This window comes from Eschrichtius robustus, chromosome 8 (genome assembly GCF_028021215.1).
Source record: "Eschrichtius robustus isolate mEscRob2 chromosome 8, mEscRob2.pri, whole genome shotgun sequence".
NCBI lineage: Eukaryota > Metazoa > Chordata > Mammalia > Artiodactyla > Eschrichtiidae > Eschrichtius > Eschrichtius robustus.
The window spans coordinates 116,489,244-116,505,985 of record NC_090831.1 but is presented as its reverse complement, the minus strand read 5'-3'; the positions used below and the strand labels follow the sequence as shown (position 1 = coordinate 116,505,985).

The 16,742-nt window shown below is 41.8% G+C and overlaps 1 protein-coding gene across 1 annotated transcript in view; it reads left to right on the top strand.

Moving 5' to 3' along the window:
• SLC37A3 (solute carrier family 37 member 3) overlaps positions 1 to 16,742 on the top strand; it is a 43,686-nt gene that overhangs the window by 4,376 nt on the left and 22,568 nt on the right. Inside the window, exons 2-5 of the mRNA XM_068549566.1 lie at positions 4,337 to 4,497; positions 5,762 to 5,870; positions 12,493 to 12,585; positions 16,046 to 16,129. Of these exons, the coding sequence (XP_068405667.1) occupies positions 4,409 to 4,497; positions 5,762 to 5,870; positions 12,493 to 12,585; positions 16,046 to 16,129 (375 nt within the window). The 5' untranslated portion in view covers positions 4,337 to 4,408. The remainder of the gene's footprint in view (positions 1 to 4,336; positions 4,498 to 5,761; positions 5,871 to 12,492; positions 12,586 to 16,045; positions 16,130 to 16,742) is intronic.

Here is a 16,742-nt window from a genome sequence, read left to right as displayed (position 1 = left end):
GGGCAGGCAGGAGTCCGCCAGGGTAGGAAAGGTAAGAACTCGCAGAACAGGGTCATGGTATGGAGAAGTAGATTAACTGCTTCTCTCCATTTCCAGAGAGCCTTTCCTTCCAGTGGGGGTGGGGTGGGGATGGGTCCGATGAGGTGGAAGTGGCCGGTGATCTCCTTTTCTGCCAGTCTCTCCCCTTTCCACTCTGCAGTCTGTTTCCCCCAAAGTGTTCCTAATACGAGACAACTTTATTTATTTATTTTTAAAAAATTAATTAATTTATTTATTTATTTTGGGCTGCGTTGGGTCTTCGTTGCTGTGCACGGGCTTTCTCTAGTTGCGGCGAGCGGGGGCTACTCTTCGTTGCGGTGCGTGGGCTTCTCATTGCGGTGGCTTCTCTTGTTGCGGAGCACGGGCTCTAGGTGCCCGGGCTTCAGTAGTTGTGGCACGTGGGCTCAGTAGTTGTGGCTTGCGGGCTCCAGAGTGCAGGCTCTGTAGTTGTGGCTCACGGGCTTAGTTGCTTCACAAGCATGTGGGATCTTCCTGGACCAGGGATTGAACCCATGTCCCCTGCATTGTCAGGCGGATTCTTAACCACTGCGCCACCAGGGAAGTCCCTACAAGACAACTTTAAATCTTACTATGTTTGAGTTGGAATGGACTCTAAATATGTATGGAAAGTGAAATTTGGGGAATGTTTTATATTCCAAGGCAGTGTTTATAAGGGGGAGATTGCCCTCTGCCTGGACGTGTCACATGTGAAGCCATCTTTTTATTCAGCCTTGATCACACAATATGGAGCGTTCCATCCTGGAAAGTATGTTGTGTGGGTGATCCTATAGGATCTCAGAAAGCTTCTTACAAATCAGATGAGTTAATGATCATGAACTAGCCTTGAAAAGCAGAATAGGGCTCAATGGTTCTGCATCCTTTTTGATGGCAGGGATCTTACTTCTTATGTTTTTTTTTTTTTTAAAGGTCATTCTTGTTCTCACATAACAGTTGTATATTTAGTATCCATGGACTAAGAAAATACTAAATGACAAGCTTCTATTCAGAAACACTTAAAATGAATTTTGGCTTTATTAATTATAACAGCATTTACATATGCTTGAAAAATGTTAGACATTTGTTCAGTCTATATTCAGAGCTGGAAAGAAAATGGTCTAAAAGTAGGATGTGCTTAATAGAGTCGGACTTGGCAAAAACTCCGTGCTTCTGCAGGGCTCCAGAGCTCACAGATGATCAGAAATCACTTCTGTGATGTAGGACATATAAACGCAAGGTATTATTATTAATGATTATGATTATGTAAGACCAGATGTTTATAATAGTATTCATTTTAAATGGCATTCTGCCAACATCAGAATGAATGTTTAAACTCTTTTCCCGTTGAACTTATTAAGCATTTTCTTCCCTGTCACTGTAGCTAAGGAAAAGGTGGTTTATTTAGAAACTAAATCCAGATGGTCTCAAACGGCTTGGTAGTCATTTAACAGCATTAATGTAACTGTACAGGCCTGAAATCCACAACCATTATTGCCGAAGCAAGTAATTCCAATCTGTTGGAGCATACATTTTTGGAATTATTCTCTTACCTAATTAATTATAGAATTTCATAACCCACAACCTTTTCTGAAGTATTCAGTACAGTGTTTTGAGTTGTGAGTGTGTTCAGGTCAAAGAGCTATGATATATAAAGAATGGTTAAAACTTAGAGTTGTTTCACTTGGGTGTCATGTTTAATTTGGGGGTAGAGGTAAATTTAGCAGTAACACTAGTAGCTCTCGGGTTTGTAACCTCCTGGAATTACAGACAGAAAGTTTATTTACATTTTGTGAGTGGAAATTTGTTGTCTTACTTGGCTCATAATTTTGTTTTAACATTTTTCAAGGAGAATGATTATATGAAATTAACTGTATTCTCCTGATGTGGGATTAACCCTGGGCAGATCAGTGGCTAAAATAATTATCTTAATACCTTACATGCATTGTTTATTTTGGTCTCAGAAGAGATAGGCCATTTTACACATGACAATCTGTGCTTCAGAGAGGTTGATGTGTCCAAGGGCTCACAGCCAGTAAGTGAATCAGCTATAATGTTTATATAACTTTAACCATCTCAACTTTGTATCTTTTATCCAAAAGTTTCAAGAATGGCCTTTCAGCTGGGTCTGTCAGCATTTAAGGTTTTGGGTTCATCTACCAAGCAGTAGTATAAATTGTAATAGAGAACGGGAGTATAAATAGCAGTTACAGGGAACACAACCTTGGGCAAAGTCCTGTGATTCACTAATTTTAGTGCTGGAAGCTTTTGAGTTTGTCTCCTACCTTGACTATTATTGTAGTATGTTTATCATACAAGGTATTTTGTTAATTTAATTTTTTTTAAAGCTTTTTTGTTTTTGTTTTTGTTTTTAATTTATTTTTGGCTGCGTCGGGTCTTCGTTGCTGCACGCGGGCTTTCTCTAGTAGCGGTGAGCGGGAGCTACTCTTCATTGTGGTGCGTGGGCTTCTCATTGCGGTGGCTTCTCTTGTTGCAGAGCACGGGCTCTAGGTGTCCAGGCTTCAGTAGTGGTGGCACATGGGCTCAGTAGTTGTGGCACGCGGGCTCTAGAGCACGGGCTCAGTAGTTGTGGCACACGGGCTTAGTTGCTCCGCAGCATGTGGGATCTTCCCGGACCAGGGCTCGAACCCGTGTCTCTTGCATTAGCAGGCGGATTCTTAACCACTGCGCCACCAGCGAAGCCCCTGTTAATTTAATTTAATTTTTTCCTAATATGCAGGTAAACTATAGGACGTTTACAATGCTGTGGATGTTTTCCCTCCTGATTATAAAAGTAATATACATGTTCATTGTAGAATTTTTAGGAAAATATATAGAAAACTAAAATTACCCATAATTCCACTGCCCAGAGAGAACTATATATTCCCTGTTTACTTGTAAATATTATGTAAATCTAGAGTTCAGTTGATTGTAAGTCATATCCTACACATTTCACTTGCTGTTTTCTCATGTTATTATAAAGTCTTAATCATCATGTCAAATGATAAAATATTCAGCCATTTGGATATACCATAATTTGTTTAATTATTCCCTTATTGCATGTTTAGGTTGTTTCTGCAGACTCATAGCTGGAGACGTTAAGTGTAGATGCCTACTTTATGCTTAATTAGTCTTGGTGTCAGAGCATGGATGTGGCTTTCCGAGAGGACAGAGGAGAGGTGAGAGGAAGTAGTGGAAAGAGATGGCAGAGGTGTGGCCCTGTCTCTTTCCCCTGTTCCTTTATGACTGGCACAAAGTTCATTTCTTCATATAAGAGAGCTCTTCCGACTTTTTGTGAAAACTACCTTTGTGTATAGAGCTGAATGCATCTTGTATTTCTTTAGGAATAAATCCCTGGGAATTGAATTTTTGTGTCAGAGGCTCTCAATGAACATGGCCAGATCGTCTTCCTATAAAATTGTGTTAATTTTCGCTTCCATCAGCAGTGTATGAGAGTTCAGGATCATTAGACCTTGAGCTGCATTGAGCACAGTCTTTTTTAACTATGCAAACATTTTTTGTTACCATAATTAGCATTTCTTATGTTCTAATGAGATTGGAACTCTTATTTGATAAGTTTAATAGCCATTTCATTTCATTTCTTCTGAGTTGTCTGTTCATTTCCGTTGCTCATTTTCCAGTCAGAATTAGTGATTTTCTTATCAGTTTGTATGAGAGTTTGTTCTGTTAGGAGGTAATCAAGGATTTCTTTTTTTCTTTCTAATAAATAAATAAATTTATTTATTGGCTGTGTTGGGTCTTTGTTGCTGCGCACAGGCTTTCTCTAGTTGTGGCGAGCAGGGGCTACTCTTCGAGTGGGGGCTACTTTTTCTTGTGGTGCACGGGCTTCTCATTGCGGTGGCTTCTCTTGTTGCGGAGCACCGGCTCTAGGTGTGCGGGCTTCAGTAGTTGCGGCACACGGGCTCAGTAGTTGTGGCTCGCAGGCTCAGTAGTTGGGGCTCGCAGGCTCTGGAGCGCTGGCTCAGTAGTTGTGGCGCACGGGCTTAGTTGCTCTGCAGCATGTGAGATCTTCCTGGACCAGGGCTCGAACCCATATCCCCTGCATAGGCAGGCGGATTCTTAACCACTGCGCCACCAGGGAAGCCCCAAGGATTTCTTTTTAAAGGACTAGTTAATAGCTATAAAACATAATTATCAACCTAGTTTTCTGGTGTCAACTAATCCATGTAATTTTTTTTTTCTAGGCCTTATTATACAGTGACTGGTTGTAAGTCTAAATAATTCTGTTTGTGGATAATAGGCCTATTATGAGTCATGTTGATAATGTGTTTTGTTTTTCCAGAAAGAAGAAATGATGTAAACCATTCACTATCCAGACTTTAAGGTCAAGGTGAGAAGGAAGGTCAGGAGGAACATGGCCTGGCCAAGTATTTTTCAAAGAGGAACTTTGCTCTCCCAGTTCAGCCATCATCATGTGGTAGTATTCCTGCTCACCTTCTTTAGGTAAGTGGACCACTGAAACTCTTCCCTTGTTGTTCTTGTCCTTGTTTTCCTTTTGAAGGAGCTGTTTATTGCATGGCCAGTGCTTAATGCAGTGATTGGCCTGGGCGAGTCATGAGCTAGACCAGCTGGTCCTTCTGTGGCACTTTATGATGTGGCTGTAATACAGTGCTTCTCGAGGGCTGTCTTGCCCATATTTGGCGATGTCTGGAGACATTTTTAGTTGTCACGCTGGGGGAAGGGGTGCTACTTGGATCTAGTGGGTTGAGACCAGGGATGCTGCTGAACATCCTGCAGTGCACGGGACAGCCCCCCACAATAGAGAATCTGGGGGGCCCAAAATGTCAGTACTGCTGTGATGGAAAAACCTTGCTCTAACATAAAGTCCTTTAATTGTTAAAACCAGGAGCTTGCGAACAAAGGATGTGCGTATTCAGGGAATGCTCTATGCCTCCTTGAGCAGTAAAGATGGTAGGAGACCTCTTCGAGGAACTTCGGTCACTCGTGTGAGAGCCTGACCAGTCAGTGTGACTGAAGAATCGTCCATGTCTGACTCAGTGGCCCTCAGTGGCTCTCCTTAGTGGTCTGTAGATGACTTCAGCCAGGCTTTTTGGTGTTAAGGGCACGTTTTTCATAACCCTGTGACTCAACTATTTCGATTATTTCTTCTGAATAGATTTTATTTATTATTAATCTTTATTGAAGGCACTGCAAATGATGATGATGGTTGTGGTTTTTTTTTTAAGGCAGAAACTAGGAAAATGGTTTTCTAATTATGTAAGAGTTGATAGGTACTTTTGGATGCTTGCTTTAGGGGAAATCCATTTGTGAGGGGTTGAGGGAGGCATCAGTATGAGGAAAAGACAGGCCCCAAGGAAAAAGCCACTGAATGGCTAGTGCAGTGAGTGGCCAGTGGTTGGTAAAGACTTAAAATCCTTTAAAGAACTGCAACCATGATTTAAAGGGGTTGCAATCCATCACATCTCCATCTTCTAGGTCCAGGGACATGTTATGAATGAACATGGGGGCTCATACTGAAGAAGACAAGTTAATTGTTTCTTTGCTTAGCAGAGACTGTTTCAGTGGATAGCTCTTATAAAACAGTTCCTTCCCTCCCTCCTTCCCTCTCTCTCTCTTTCTTTCTTTCTGAATTTCTCTTTTTTAAAAGAGAAGAATTCCAAATTGTATAAAACAAATGGGAATATATCTGTGATTTTATTGAATCCGTTTTTCTTTCATTCAGCTGTCTTTCTTCTCTCTTTTGTAGTTACTCGTTGCTCCACGCGTCAAGAAAAACATTTAGCAATGTCAAAGTCAGTATCTCTAAGCAGTGGACCCCAAGTGCTTTTAACACGTCAATTGAACTGCCTGTAGAGGTAAGCAGAACGAAGTGCTAGGGTGGATTTAAGAAGGGAACCACACTCACCCATAAATTCTTCTAAGTTCTGTTTTGTTTCATTCATCCTTAGGATGGCTTACTATTCCCTATGGCATAAAATCCAACCTATTCTGCCTGATTTCTTAGCTTGCCCTGATTCAGGTCTGTTTTACCATTTCAACCAATCTATTTCTCACTGTTTTGAAATCACACAATTCTGGCTAGGCTGTTTTTTTCATTGAGTTTCACAAGTACCATGCTTATTTCTGCCTTTGAGATTTTGCCTGTATTCCTTTGTATGATCTTTCACCTTCCTTACACCCATCTAAATTTTGCTTTTTCCTTTGTGTCAAGATAAAATGCCACTTTTTCTATCAAGTTTTTTTCCCAGCTTCTGCTGATTTTTTTCCCCTCCTGAACTGTGTGCACTGCATATTACATAGTTTAATGTCGAGGTACTTATGTACTTTATAATCATTTCACTTGTTTTTATCTTGTTTAAGTGACTTGAAGTCAGGGAGTCTGTATCCAGGTCTTATATTCATTTTTGTTTGTTTGTTTTGTTTTTGTTTTTTGGCTGTGCCGTGTGGCTTGCGGGATCTTAGTTCCCTGACCAGGAATCGAACCCAGGCCCCAGCAGTGAAAGTGCTGAGTCCTAACCACTGGACTTCCAGGGAATTCCCTCTTATATTCATTTTGGACCAAGTAAATTCTTTGATGACTATTTGGAATGGAGATGCTATTCTATTTTTTTCAATAAATTTATTTATTTTTGGCTGTGTTGGGTCTTCGTTGCTGCGTGCAGGCTTTCTCTAGTTGCGGGAAGCGGGGGCTGCTCTTCGTTGCGGTGCACGGGCTTCTCATTGCAGTGGCTTCTCTTGTTGCGGAGCACGGGCTCTAGGCTCGGCGGCTTCAGTAGTTGTGGCTCATGGGCTCTAGAGTGCAGGCTCAGTAGTTGTGGTGCACGGGCTTAGTTGCTCCGCAGCATGTGGGATCTTCCTGGACCAGGACTCGAATGTGTGTTCCCTGCATTGGCAGGCGGATTCTTAAGCACTGCGCCACCAGGGAAGTCCTGGAGATGCTATTCTTTATGATGCCGTATCTCAATACAAAAATCCATACCTGTCACTCTTTACTATGTTGTTTGAGTTCAACTTATATGGAGTTATAGGTATATATTAATATGCTTCGCACTTTTAAAAAATTTTATTTATTTATTTTTGGCTGCGTTGGGTCTTTGTTGCTGCGCGTGGGCTTTCTCTAGTTGCAGTGAGCAGGGGCTACTCTTCGTTGTGGTGTGCAGGCTTCTCATTGCAGTGGCTTCTCTTGTTGCGGAGCACGGGCTCTAGGCGCATGGGCTTCAGTAGTTGTGGCCCGTGGGCTCAGTAGTTGTGGCTCACGGGCTCTAGAGCGCAGTCTCAGTAGTTGTGGCGCAGGGGCTTAGTTGCTCCACGGCATGTGGGATCTTCCCGGACCAGGGCTCAAACTCGTGTCCCCTGCATTGGTAGGGGGATTCTTAACTACTGCACCACCAGGGAAGCCCCGCATTTTTATTCATTAAAAATTATTTCCCCTATTTGGACCAATTCAAAATTGACAGAGATTCGAAGGTTATATGAATATACCCTGAAGTGTAAATAAGTTATTCAGTCAATTGCTTATTCAGTCTGTCTTGCACTGAGGATACAATCAATCAATCAGTCAATCAATAAAAGCCTAGAGGATTAAAAAAAGAAAAGAGCCTGTCCTCATGGAGCTGACATTGTAGTGGAAATGCTCTTGAACAATTTTTCTGGAATTGAAGTTATCAGGGATTTTTAAAAGGCAGGCTATTAAGACTACACAGCTACATTTCTCGACGGAACCTTGACCAGTGTTGTGTGCACGGTAAGTACGTCTGAATGATCATTAACTGACTCGTCACAAACCCTCAAGGTGAAGTGGCCTTAGAGAGGTCATATGCCCTAACCTCTCAGACGGTGTAGAATCTTTCTTTGTCATTATTGACAGATGACCACCTAGCTTCTGCTTTAATACTTCAGGGAGAAGAAACTCCCTGTTTTCTAGGTGGACGATTACATTTTTATTTAACTTTGATTATTAGGAAGTTCTTTCTTATACTGAGGTAAGAGTGTTCTGCTGTTTAATTTTGATCTTAGGTTTTATCCTGAGCCGTGCATACTAAGTTGATTCGTGCTGCAGGACAGCCTGTTAAATATTTGAGGAAAATCCATCTCCCTAAATTTCTCATGTTGAGGCAAAACATCCCTGCTCCTTCGGCTGTAGTTTAGTGACACAGAGCACTAAATATGCTCTTTCAGGTACAGGCTGACCAATATATAGAATAATAGGATTTGATTTAGGCACTAAATTTCTGGTTATACAGCCTTTGTTTTTCAGGTAACTGGGTTGGAGATCCCCAGCGCCACCCCCAGGTTTGATGATTCACTAGGGAGACTCATAGGACTCAGCATATGACTCAAAACTATGGTTTATTACAGTGAAGCACACCGAGCAAAGTCAGCAAAGGGAAAAGCACATAGGGTAAGGTCTAGAGGAAAGCAGGCAAAACCTTCCAAGAGTCCCTTTCCAGTGCGATAATATGGATGTGCTTAATTTTTCCAGCAGCAAGTCATGACAACTCCGGTGAGATGTTGTCTACTAGGGAAGCCCATTAGAGACTTGGTGGCAGGGTTTTTACTGGGGCTGGTCATGTAGGCACCCTCTGCCTGGCACGTACGAAAATTCCACATTCCCATAAGGAAAGCAGGTGTTCAGCACAAACCATATTGTTTGGACAGACAGTTTAGGTACAGGGAGCCACTCTTAGCAGGGACTGATGGGAACCCTCCCAAGACCCAAGTTTCCAGGGGCCAGCCTTGCAAGTAGGCTTTTTTTTTTTTTTTTTTTTTTTTTTTGCAAGTAGGCCTTTTTAAGGACACGTATCAGGTCTGCTATGGTAACTCTTTCCTGCCAGTGACCGTGTCACATTATTAGCTTGTGTTGAACTTGCATTAACTTTCCTGCTAAGATATTTACTTACTTACTTATTCTAATTGATGCTTATTTATTTATTTTTTTTAAAAACATTGCTTTTTTTATTTTATTTTATTTATTTATTTTATTTATTTATGGCTGTGTTGGATCTTCGTTTCTGTGCGAGTGCTTCCTCTAGTTGTGGCAAGCGGGGGCCACTCTTCATCGCGGTGCGTGGGCCTCTCACTATCGCGGCCTCTCTTGTTGTGGAGCACAGGCTCCAGACGCGCAGGCTCAGTAATTGTGGCTCACGGGCCCATTTGCTCCGCGGCATGTGGGATCTTCCCAGACCAGGGCTCGAACCCGTGTCCCCTGCATTGGCAGGCAGATTCTCAACCACTGCGCCACCAGGGAAGCCCCTAATTGATGCTTATTAAAGTAGCTTTCACCATTCTGAGTTTTCAGAACTATGTATTCAGTAGCTTGGATGGATTGGTTATGTAGAAGTCGGGTTCTGACTTATCTTGGAGGTCTTTGTATTTCCATACCTGCCCTCATAGAGAGCAGTACCAACCTTCCACTCCCTTCTGTAGACTTTAAAATCCAGGTTTTTTCTTTCCTGAAGCCTGCTGCTGGGAGCAGAGTGGCTAGGGCAGTATGTACCTTTCACTCCTGTGCTTCTGGGTCTGTAACTGTCTTAACTCTAGCTTTCTTTGGAGACTTACTTTCTTGTCCAAAGTGGAAAGGTTCTTAGAACCAGAAGTGTACGTAAAATGAGTCAACTCTAAAAAACATTTTGTTTATATATGTTTTTAAACATTTCTTAAGTGCCCCAAACAGCATCCTCAAAAAGTGCTTATTATAGCTTTTATGTTTATGCATAGCTATCTTAGGTGCTTTACAAAAAAATTAAGCAGACACAGTCTGTATACCTTGAGATTTTATAATGGGTCCCACTGACATGGGCAAACATTGGACATAGTAAGAGATCATGATATTGAATCTCTGTTTATAGATAATGAAGAGGAAATGGTTGAATCTAAGATTTGAGGACAACTTGATTGAAAATTGTGAACAAAAATTTGTTCCATTAAGTTAAAAAGTCGTAACTCTCCAGACAGCACAGTCCTTCCAGGGTGTAGGGAATAGTGTAAGAGAGTCTAAACTTCTCTCCAGGAGAGGAAAGCAGGATTCAAGGTGCCCTCAACATTCCAGCTCAACCTCGGCCACAGCTGCTCTGACTCAGATTCTCACAGCAACCGATACCTGACCCCTGAACACAAGTCAGCTTCGGCTTATCCTCCGAGCTCGGCTTCAGGAAGTGCTTTCGTGTCAGTTTCCCCACCCCCACGCATAGCTGTAGTTCTGTGATAAACATTCTCACTTAGGAAACCCACACTGCGACCTTTTGTGTTTCCAGGAAGTGCCCCAACGTGTGTAGCGGTCGTCGTAGCTTAATGCAGGCCCTCCCCTGACAACACAAGAAAGGCCTCCACACTTAAAGGCCGGTCCTTTCACATGGCAGTTGTGCATATGTGCAGGCCAGCGGGTGAGATTTGAGCACCTTAAAGTCACTTTGTTGATGACCTTCAGGTTCATTTCATTCTCTTTTGAGGAAATATCTGCCACATACCCAAATCTGAATAACTAGAGTTTGTCTGTCAGTCACTCTTACAAGTAAAAATGACATTTCAGCTGTCAACTCACACAGTTTTCCTCAAGACAGTCATCTCCTCTCCTGTTCGTATAGCTGTATTATCGATGTTAACTTTCTTCACTAGCCTTTTCTCTTTTATCCTATTTTCTGAATCTTTTTGTTAGTCCTGCTTTTTTTGTTTTTTCTTTTTTAGTTTTGGGGTTTGTTTACACTTGTTAAGTAGGCAGTCAGAAGTGTATTTCAGCTGAATTTTAAACAGAAAAAAGCTGTTTGAAACCTGTCAGTTTTTGTGGCAGCCGCACCTGCAGGGAGATTTTGGTGGCTTCTCGTAAGAGTAAAGAAAAAAATCCTGAAACTCGGAGCAACTGCTTGAATGTGAGCTCCTCACGTTGGTGTGTGCCCCACAGGGCTTAATTCTGGGTCCTGTTGAGCCTGGATGGCATCAGGGATCAAAGATTGTGGTTAGAGAGGAGGGTGGCAAAATAACTCTAATTGGAGATATTTCGGGCCCCAAGTTGGCACACTGAAATACTGATGGGTCTCAGCCGTGTGAGCTGCTTTCTTATCGCTCATGAAAGCAGTGTGTGAGGGAAAGTAACAAGACTGTTGGCGTTAAGCCTCATGGAAGTGAGTCACAATGCTTTAGGATCACACTTTATATATTCTCTTACAATTTGGGGATTTTACTTTCTGTTAAAAGGTAGAGTGTGTTTTAAGTTGCTGATTGTGATTTTTCTCTTTAATATTCCAAAGTCAAATTTTCTATAATAACCCATCTCAGAAATCATTTAGTATAACAACTTTTTGGTCTGGAGACCCCAAAGAGCTATGGGTTTGTATTTATAGAGACTTACGGTTTTAGAAATTAAAACCAAGACATTGAAGAAAAATACATTGGTTTTAAATTATTTTTAAATGAACTAAATAACCCATAACACGTTAACATAAATAACATTTAGTGAAAAATGACTTTCAAAATGGAAAAAAATCACTTAATAAGGAGAGTGGCATTGATTTACATTTTTGCAAATCTCTTCATGTCTGGCTCAATAGAAGACAGTGGGTTTTCATGTCTGCTTCTGAATTCAGTCTCTTGCAGCTTGATCCTTTAAAGTATATGAAGAGAATTTGGCTTTCACAGATACATAGTAGGAAGGGGAGAAGTATTTTAATAGCCTTTTTTGTTAATTGTGGATATTTGTCTTTGATACTACATGAGAATTTGACAAGAGGCAATTTCTTAAAGGTTAGTTACAATGTGGAATCTGAAACTGTATTCATTAACTTTTTTATACACTTGCATTAAGATCCATTTGTCTGTCTTGTACTTTGAATGGATCTTGAAGTGACAGGCTCATTTCATTCTTTTCTGAGGAAATATCTGCCAAATACCCAAATCTGAATAACTAGGGTTTGTTTGTCAGTCACTCTTTCAAGTAAAAATGACATTCCAGCTTGCAGCTCAGACAGTTTTCTCAAGATAGCCATCATACTTTGGTGTGCATAAGTGCTGTATGCATATTTTCTGCTTCATCACACGAAATATTTAAAAAAATGTACTCGGGCCAGATTTAATAAAATCAATAATTTTTACTGCTCGACAAATATTTGTTGAGCGTCTAGCATGTGCCAAGGACATTCTTAAGTGAAATTGCCTTTGTTTTTTTTAAACTGCGTGGCATTAAAGAATACAGTGATTAATAGTACAGTTGTGTAACTGCCTTGATCTGTGCTGAGGCACAGGAGTTTTACCCACCACTGCTTTTGCACCATCAATGGAAAAGTCAAAGGGAAAAAGCAAATAACATTTTAGTGTTATGCAAATGACTTTGGCCTTGTGGACCTTTTTTGCATATGTGTTTCCCTTATGTACAGAGGGCTGATTTGCTCTTTTCAGCATCACCACCCGGTGATGCGGGGGTTGGTGGTAGTTGTGTGTGAAGGTGCTTTGGACCAGCGGGACTGACTGGTTCTTGTGTTACTGCAGATCTGGAGCAGCAACCATCTGTTTCCCAGTGCAGAGGAAGCCACTCTTTTCCTCGGAACACTTGACACCATCTTCCTCTTCTCCTATGCTGTGGTAAGTTTCAGAACTCTAGGCTTTTACGTTGAAGAAAAATGTAAAATTACTCCAAACCTTATGAAGTTGGCAAGGGATTTTGAATTTGCTGACTGAGGAGAGTTTATGTTTTGTGTCCTTCCCATCCCTCTATTCCTCCATTCGACACATATTTTTTGAGCACCTAGCATGTGCTGAGCACGTGCCAGGTACTTTTCTAGTCGATGGAGAATTCATCAGTGAGCATCACAGGAGAAATCCCTTCCTTCGTAAAGCTTATTATTCTTTTTTAAGCTTCTCTTCTTGAGTGGGAGCTAAGGGAGACAAACGGTAACAAAATGCTATAAATAAGTAAACGACTGAGTGTATTCGAAGGTGGTAAGTGCTGTGGCAAAGAGCCAGGCCGGGGCGGGGTGGGGGGGGGGTTTGTCGTGTATGTAGGACGGCCGGGGAGGACCTCGTGAAGAGCAGAGGCCTGAGTGTAGGTGGAGACTTCAGAGCCCTTCACATATAGATGATTTTTTATTTTTATTTTATTTTTTTAAAAAATTATTTATTTATTTATTTATTTGGTTTGCTGGGTCTTAGTTGTGGCTTGCTGGCTCCTTATTTGCAGCACGTGGGCTTCTTAATTGTGGCAGGAGAGCTCCTAAGTTGCGGCTCGTGGGCTCCTTAGTTATGGCATGCAAACTCTTAGTTGCAGCATGCATGTGGGATCTAGTTCCCTGACCAGGGATTGAACCCGGGCCCCCTGCATTGGGAGTGTGGAGTCTTAACCACTGGACCACCAGGGAAGTCCCGTAGATGATTTTTTAAATTATGAGACTGGATGAAAATCGTCAGGAGAGTTGATAAGGACGGGGAGGAGGTAGGAAGACTGAGCCGGGGCTGGGGGGGGGCTTCCAGTATTTCGAGGTGGGGAAGATGAGGGATGGGCCCGGGAGGCTGAGAGGGAGCAGGAGAACCACGAGAGGGTGGCATTGTCCTGGGAGCGGAACCGGGATGGCCGGGGCCAGCTCTGGCTGAGGAAGTGTCCTGGGATCGGGCAGCCAGAGTCTCTGTCTGGCCTTAGGGAATGTCTGTGGTGGCTGCCGAATTAGAGCAGTGGTGGCGATAGCTGGAGCTGTGCCCCCGGGGGAGCAGTCTGACCTTTTCTCCCCAGCGTCTTACTGTTTATCTTTAAAATGTGTCCAGTTATAAAAAAGCCTTTTAGGTATAAATGTGCAGGTGATGTGAAATACTGGGTGAAAGTCCCAAAGTAATCTCCAAATGTTTATTTGGGCGGTTCCTAGAATATCTTTTCTTTGAAGAGGAAACTTACAGACACAGTTGGAGCAGATCTTGGATCATTTAGCCTAGCTTCTCAGCCCAGCCTTTTTTTTTTTTTTTTTTTTAATTGGGGTACAGTTGTTTTACAATGTTGTGTTAGTTTCTACTGTACAGTGAAGTGGAGTTCCCTGTGCTATACAGCAGGTTCTTATTAGTTATCTATTTTATACATATTAGTGTATACATGTCAATCCCAATCTCCCAGTTCATCCCACCCCGCTCCCCCCGCTTTACCCCCTTGGTGTCCATACATTTGTTCTCTACACCTGTGTCTCTGTTTCTGCCTTGCAGACCAGCTCATCCATACCATTTTTCTAGATTCCACATATATGCGTTAATATACAATGTTTATTTTTCTCTTTCTGACTTACTTCACTCTGTATGACAGTCTCTAGGTCCATCCATGTCTCTACAAACAACCCAATTTCGTTCCTTTTTATGGCTGAGTAATATTCCATTGTATATATGTACCACATCTTCTTTATCCATTTGTCTGTCAGTGGACATTTAGGTTGCTTCCATGACCTGGCTATTGTAAATAGAGCTGTAACGAACATTGGAGTGCATGTGTCTTTTTGAATTATGGTTTTCTCAGGGTATATGCCCAGTAGTGGGATTGCTGGGTCGTATGGTAGTTCTATTTTTAGTTTCTTAAGGAACCTCCATACTGTTCTCCATAGTGGCTGTGGGAATTTGTATTCCCACCAACAGTGCAAGAGTGTTCCCTTTTCTCCACACCCTCCCCAGCATTTATTGCTTGTAGATTTTCTGATGATCAGGCCAGCCTTTTCTGTACAAAATCCCAATATAGGATCGCTTGGCTTTGGCAGGAGCACTCCCAGTGATGCTTCTCCTTCAGCCTTAGAAGAGGCTGTGTCGTCTCACGGAACCACTAGCTCACCACCACCAACTAGCTATGATAAGCTTCGTATCAAAATGGAATTTAACCTTTTTTTGATATTTAGTTTCCTTAGCTACAGAGTTACGATGATATAGAGTTATGATGATAATACTTGTCTATAGGATTAAATAGGTTTAGGAGATAAAAGATAAATGCCATGAAAAACCAGTGATCATAGCTCTTTATATTGAGCTGCATTTCCTTCTGTAACTGCCAGGTATTGTGTGGACCTTTGGAGCAATACAGAATAAATTGGTTGCCTAATCTGAAACATAATTGAGAGATTTTCTTCACCACTGTCCCGCACCACCCCCACCCCCCGCTATATATAGTATAAGACCATGTGAATTGGAGCTATAGAACATAGACTCTTCTCTAATGTTTGCGGGTACCTCTTTTGAGGTAGTGAAAACTTGACAATAATGAGGGAGAAACATTTATTATGCCGTTTATCATCTAAATTTTCTCTAATATAGATATATTTATACAGCTATATTATATTTATAATATAGTCAATTTACTAGAAACACTTGTATCTGAATTTAGGTATTTAGTCAAGACATTTATTCATTTTACATATTTGTGGAAGAAACCTAAAGTGCGTTGCCCTTAGCTCTTTGGTCTGCCTTACTGCCATGATCTCGGCATTTTAATTCCTGCCACTCAGTGGGAGGACAGCAGAAGGCGGAGCATCTGCGCCTCTCTTCAACTAATTATCGTCTCTGCCTCCGTGCTCTCCTTGCCTCGTGATGTCATGAAACCCAAGGGTCAGATTAAACAGGCAGTGCATGTGCCCCCGAAGCTTCTGTTCTGCAGGACACGTAACATCTTAATTCAGAACGCAAATGGCTAAGAGGAATCCCTTTGGGAAAGCAGGTAACTGATGTTTAGGAGTTCATCTGTTCTAGAAGAGGAAACATATTTGTGTGCTTGTTTTATTAGAATTATTCTTTGGTTTTTTTTTCTTTTCTTTTCTTTTCTTTTCAGTCTCTTAGGCAGTTAGGGGATCAAATAGAATGGAAATTTGCACTGAATTGTACTGTCTTGGTGCATGAAGTGTTTACAGTATAGTGTGCAGAAACAATTGTCATTTCTTGAAATGTTAGTGAAACTGATTTAGATAGCTAGGCTAGGCATGAGAATGAGATTTAATTTTTGTGTTTTGTTTGCCTCGTTTGCTTTGGAATGCGTTTTACTTTTTCCAGGCTGTGTTGTTATCCAGAGCTATAAAATAAAATGCTTTATTTTTAGGGCCTTTTCATCAGTGGTATCATTGGGGATCGGCTTAATTTGCGATGGGTTCTGTCTTTTGGCATGTGCTCCTCTGCATTAGTGGTAAGTTGAAAGGTGTTATTCTTATTACTATTACTGTTATCTCAGCCAGGTATTTTACAATCCAAGCAATCCCCCACTTCTGTATATAGAATAGAATAGAAAAATTAATCTTCAGTGTTCTAATCCCTTCTGTGCCTTTTCGCTTAGGTATGTCCTTAAAGTATGACTTCAGTCATGCCCCTTGCTTGATTCTCAGTCACCAGCAAAATCAAAGCATAACTCGCCTGGCATCCAGTGCTCCTGAGAACCTGGTCCCAGCCCGCCTCCACAGTCATGTCTGTCCTGTGCTTCACCTCTCTGCTCTCCCAGATCAAACTATCAGTACCTTTTGTGGCCCTAACGTATCCTGCTCCCTTCTACCTCACGGCTGTTGTTCCTGCTGTTCTTCCTGCCTTGAATGCGCTCTCTTCAACTCTTGATAGTATAACTCAGCGTCTCCTTCAAGTCATTGGCCAAATGACTCTTGTTTCATTATGCCTTACTTTACCAGCCCCACTCCCGGAAGTCATCCTTCCCTGTCCTGAGCTCCCGTGCCTGGATTTCTTTGAAGGCACTTGTCTTGTCTGCTGCTCAGCCTGCTTATTTCTGTGTCAGTCTTGCTTTCCCTAGGAGT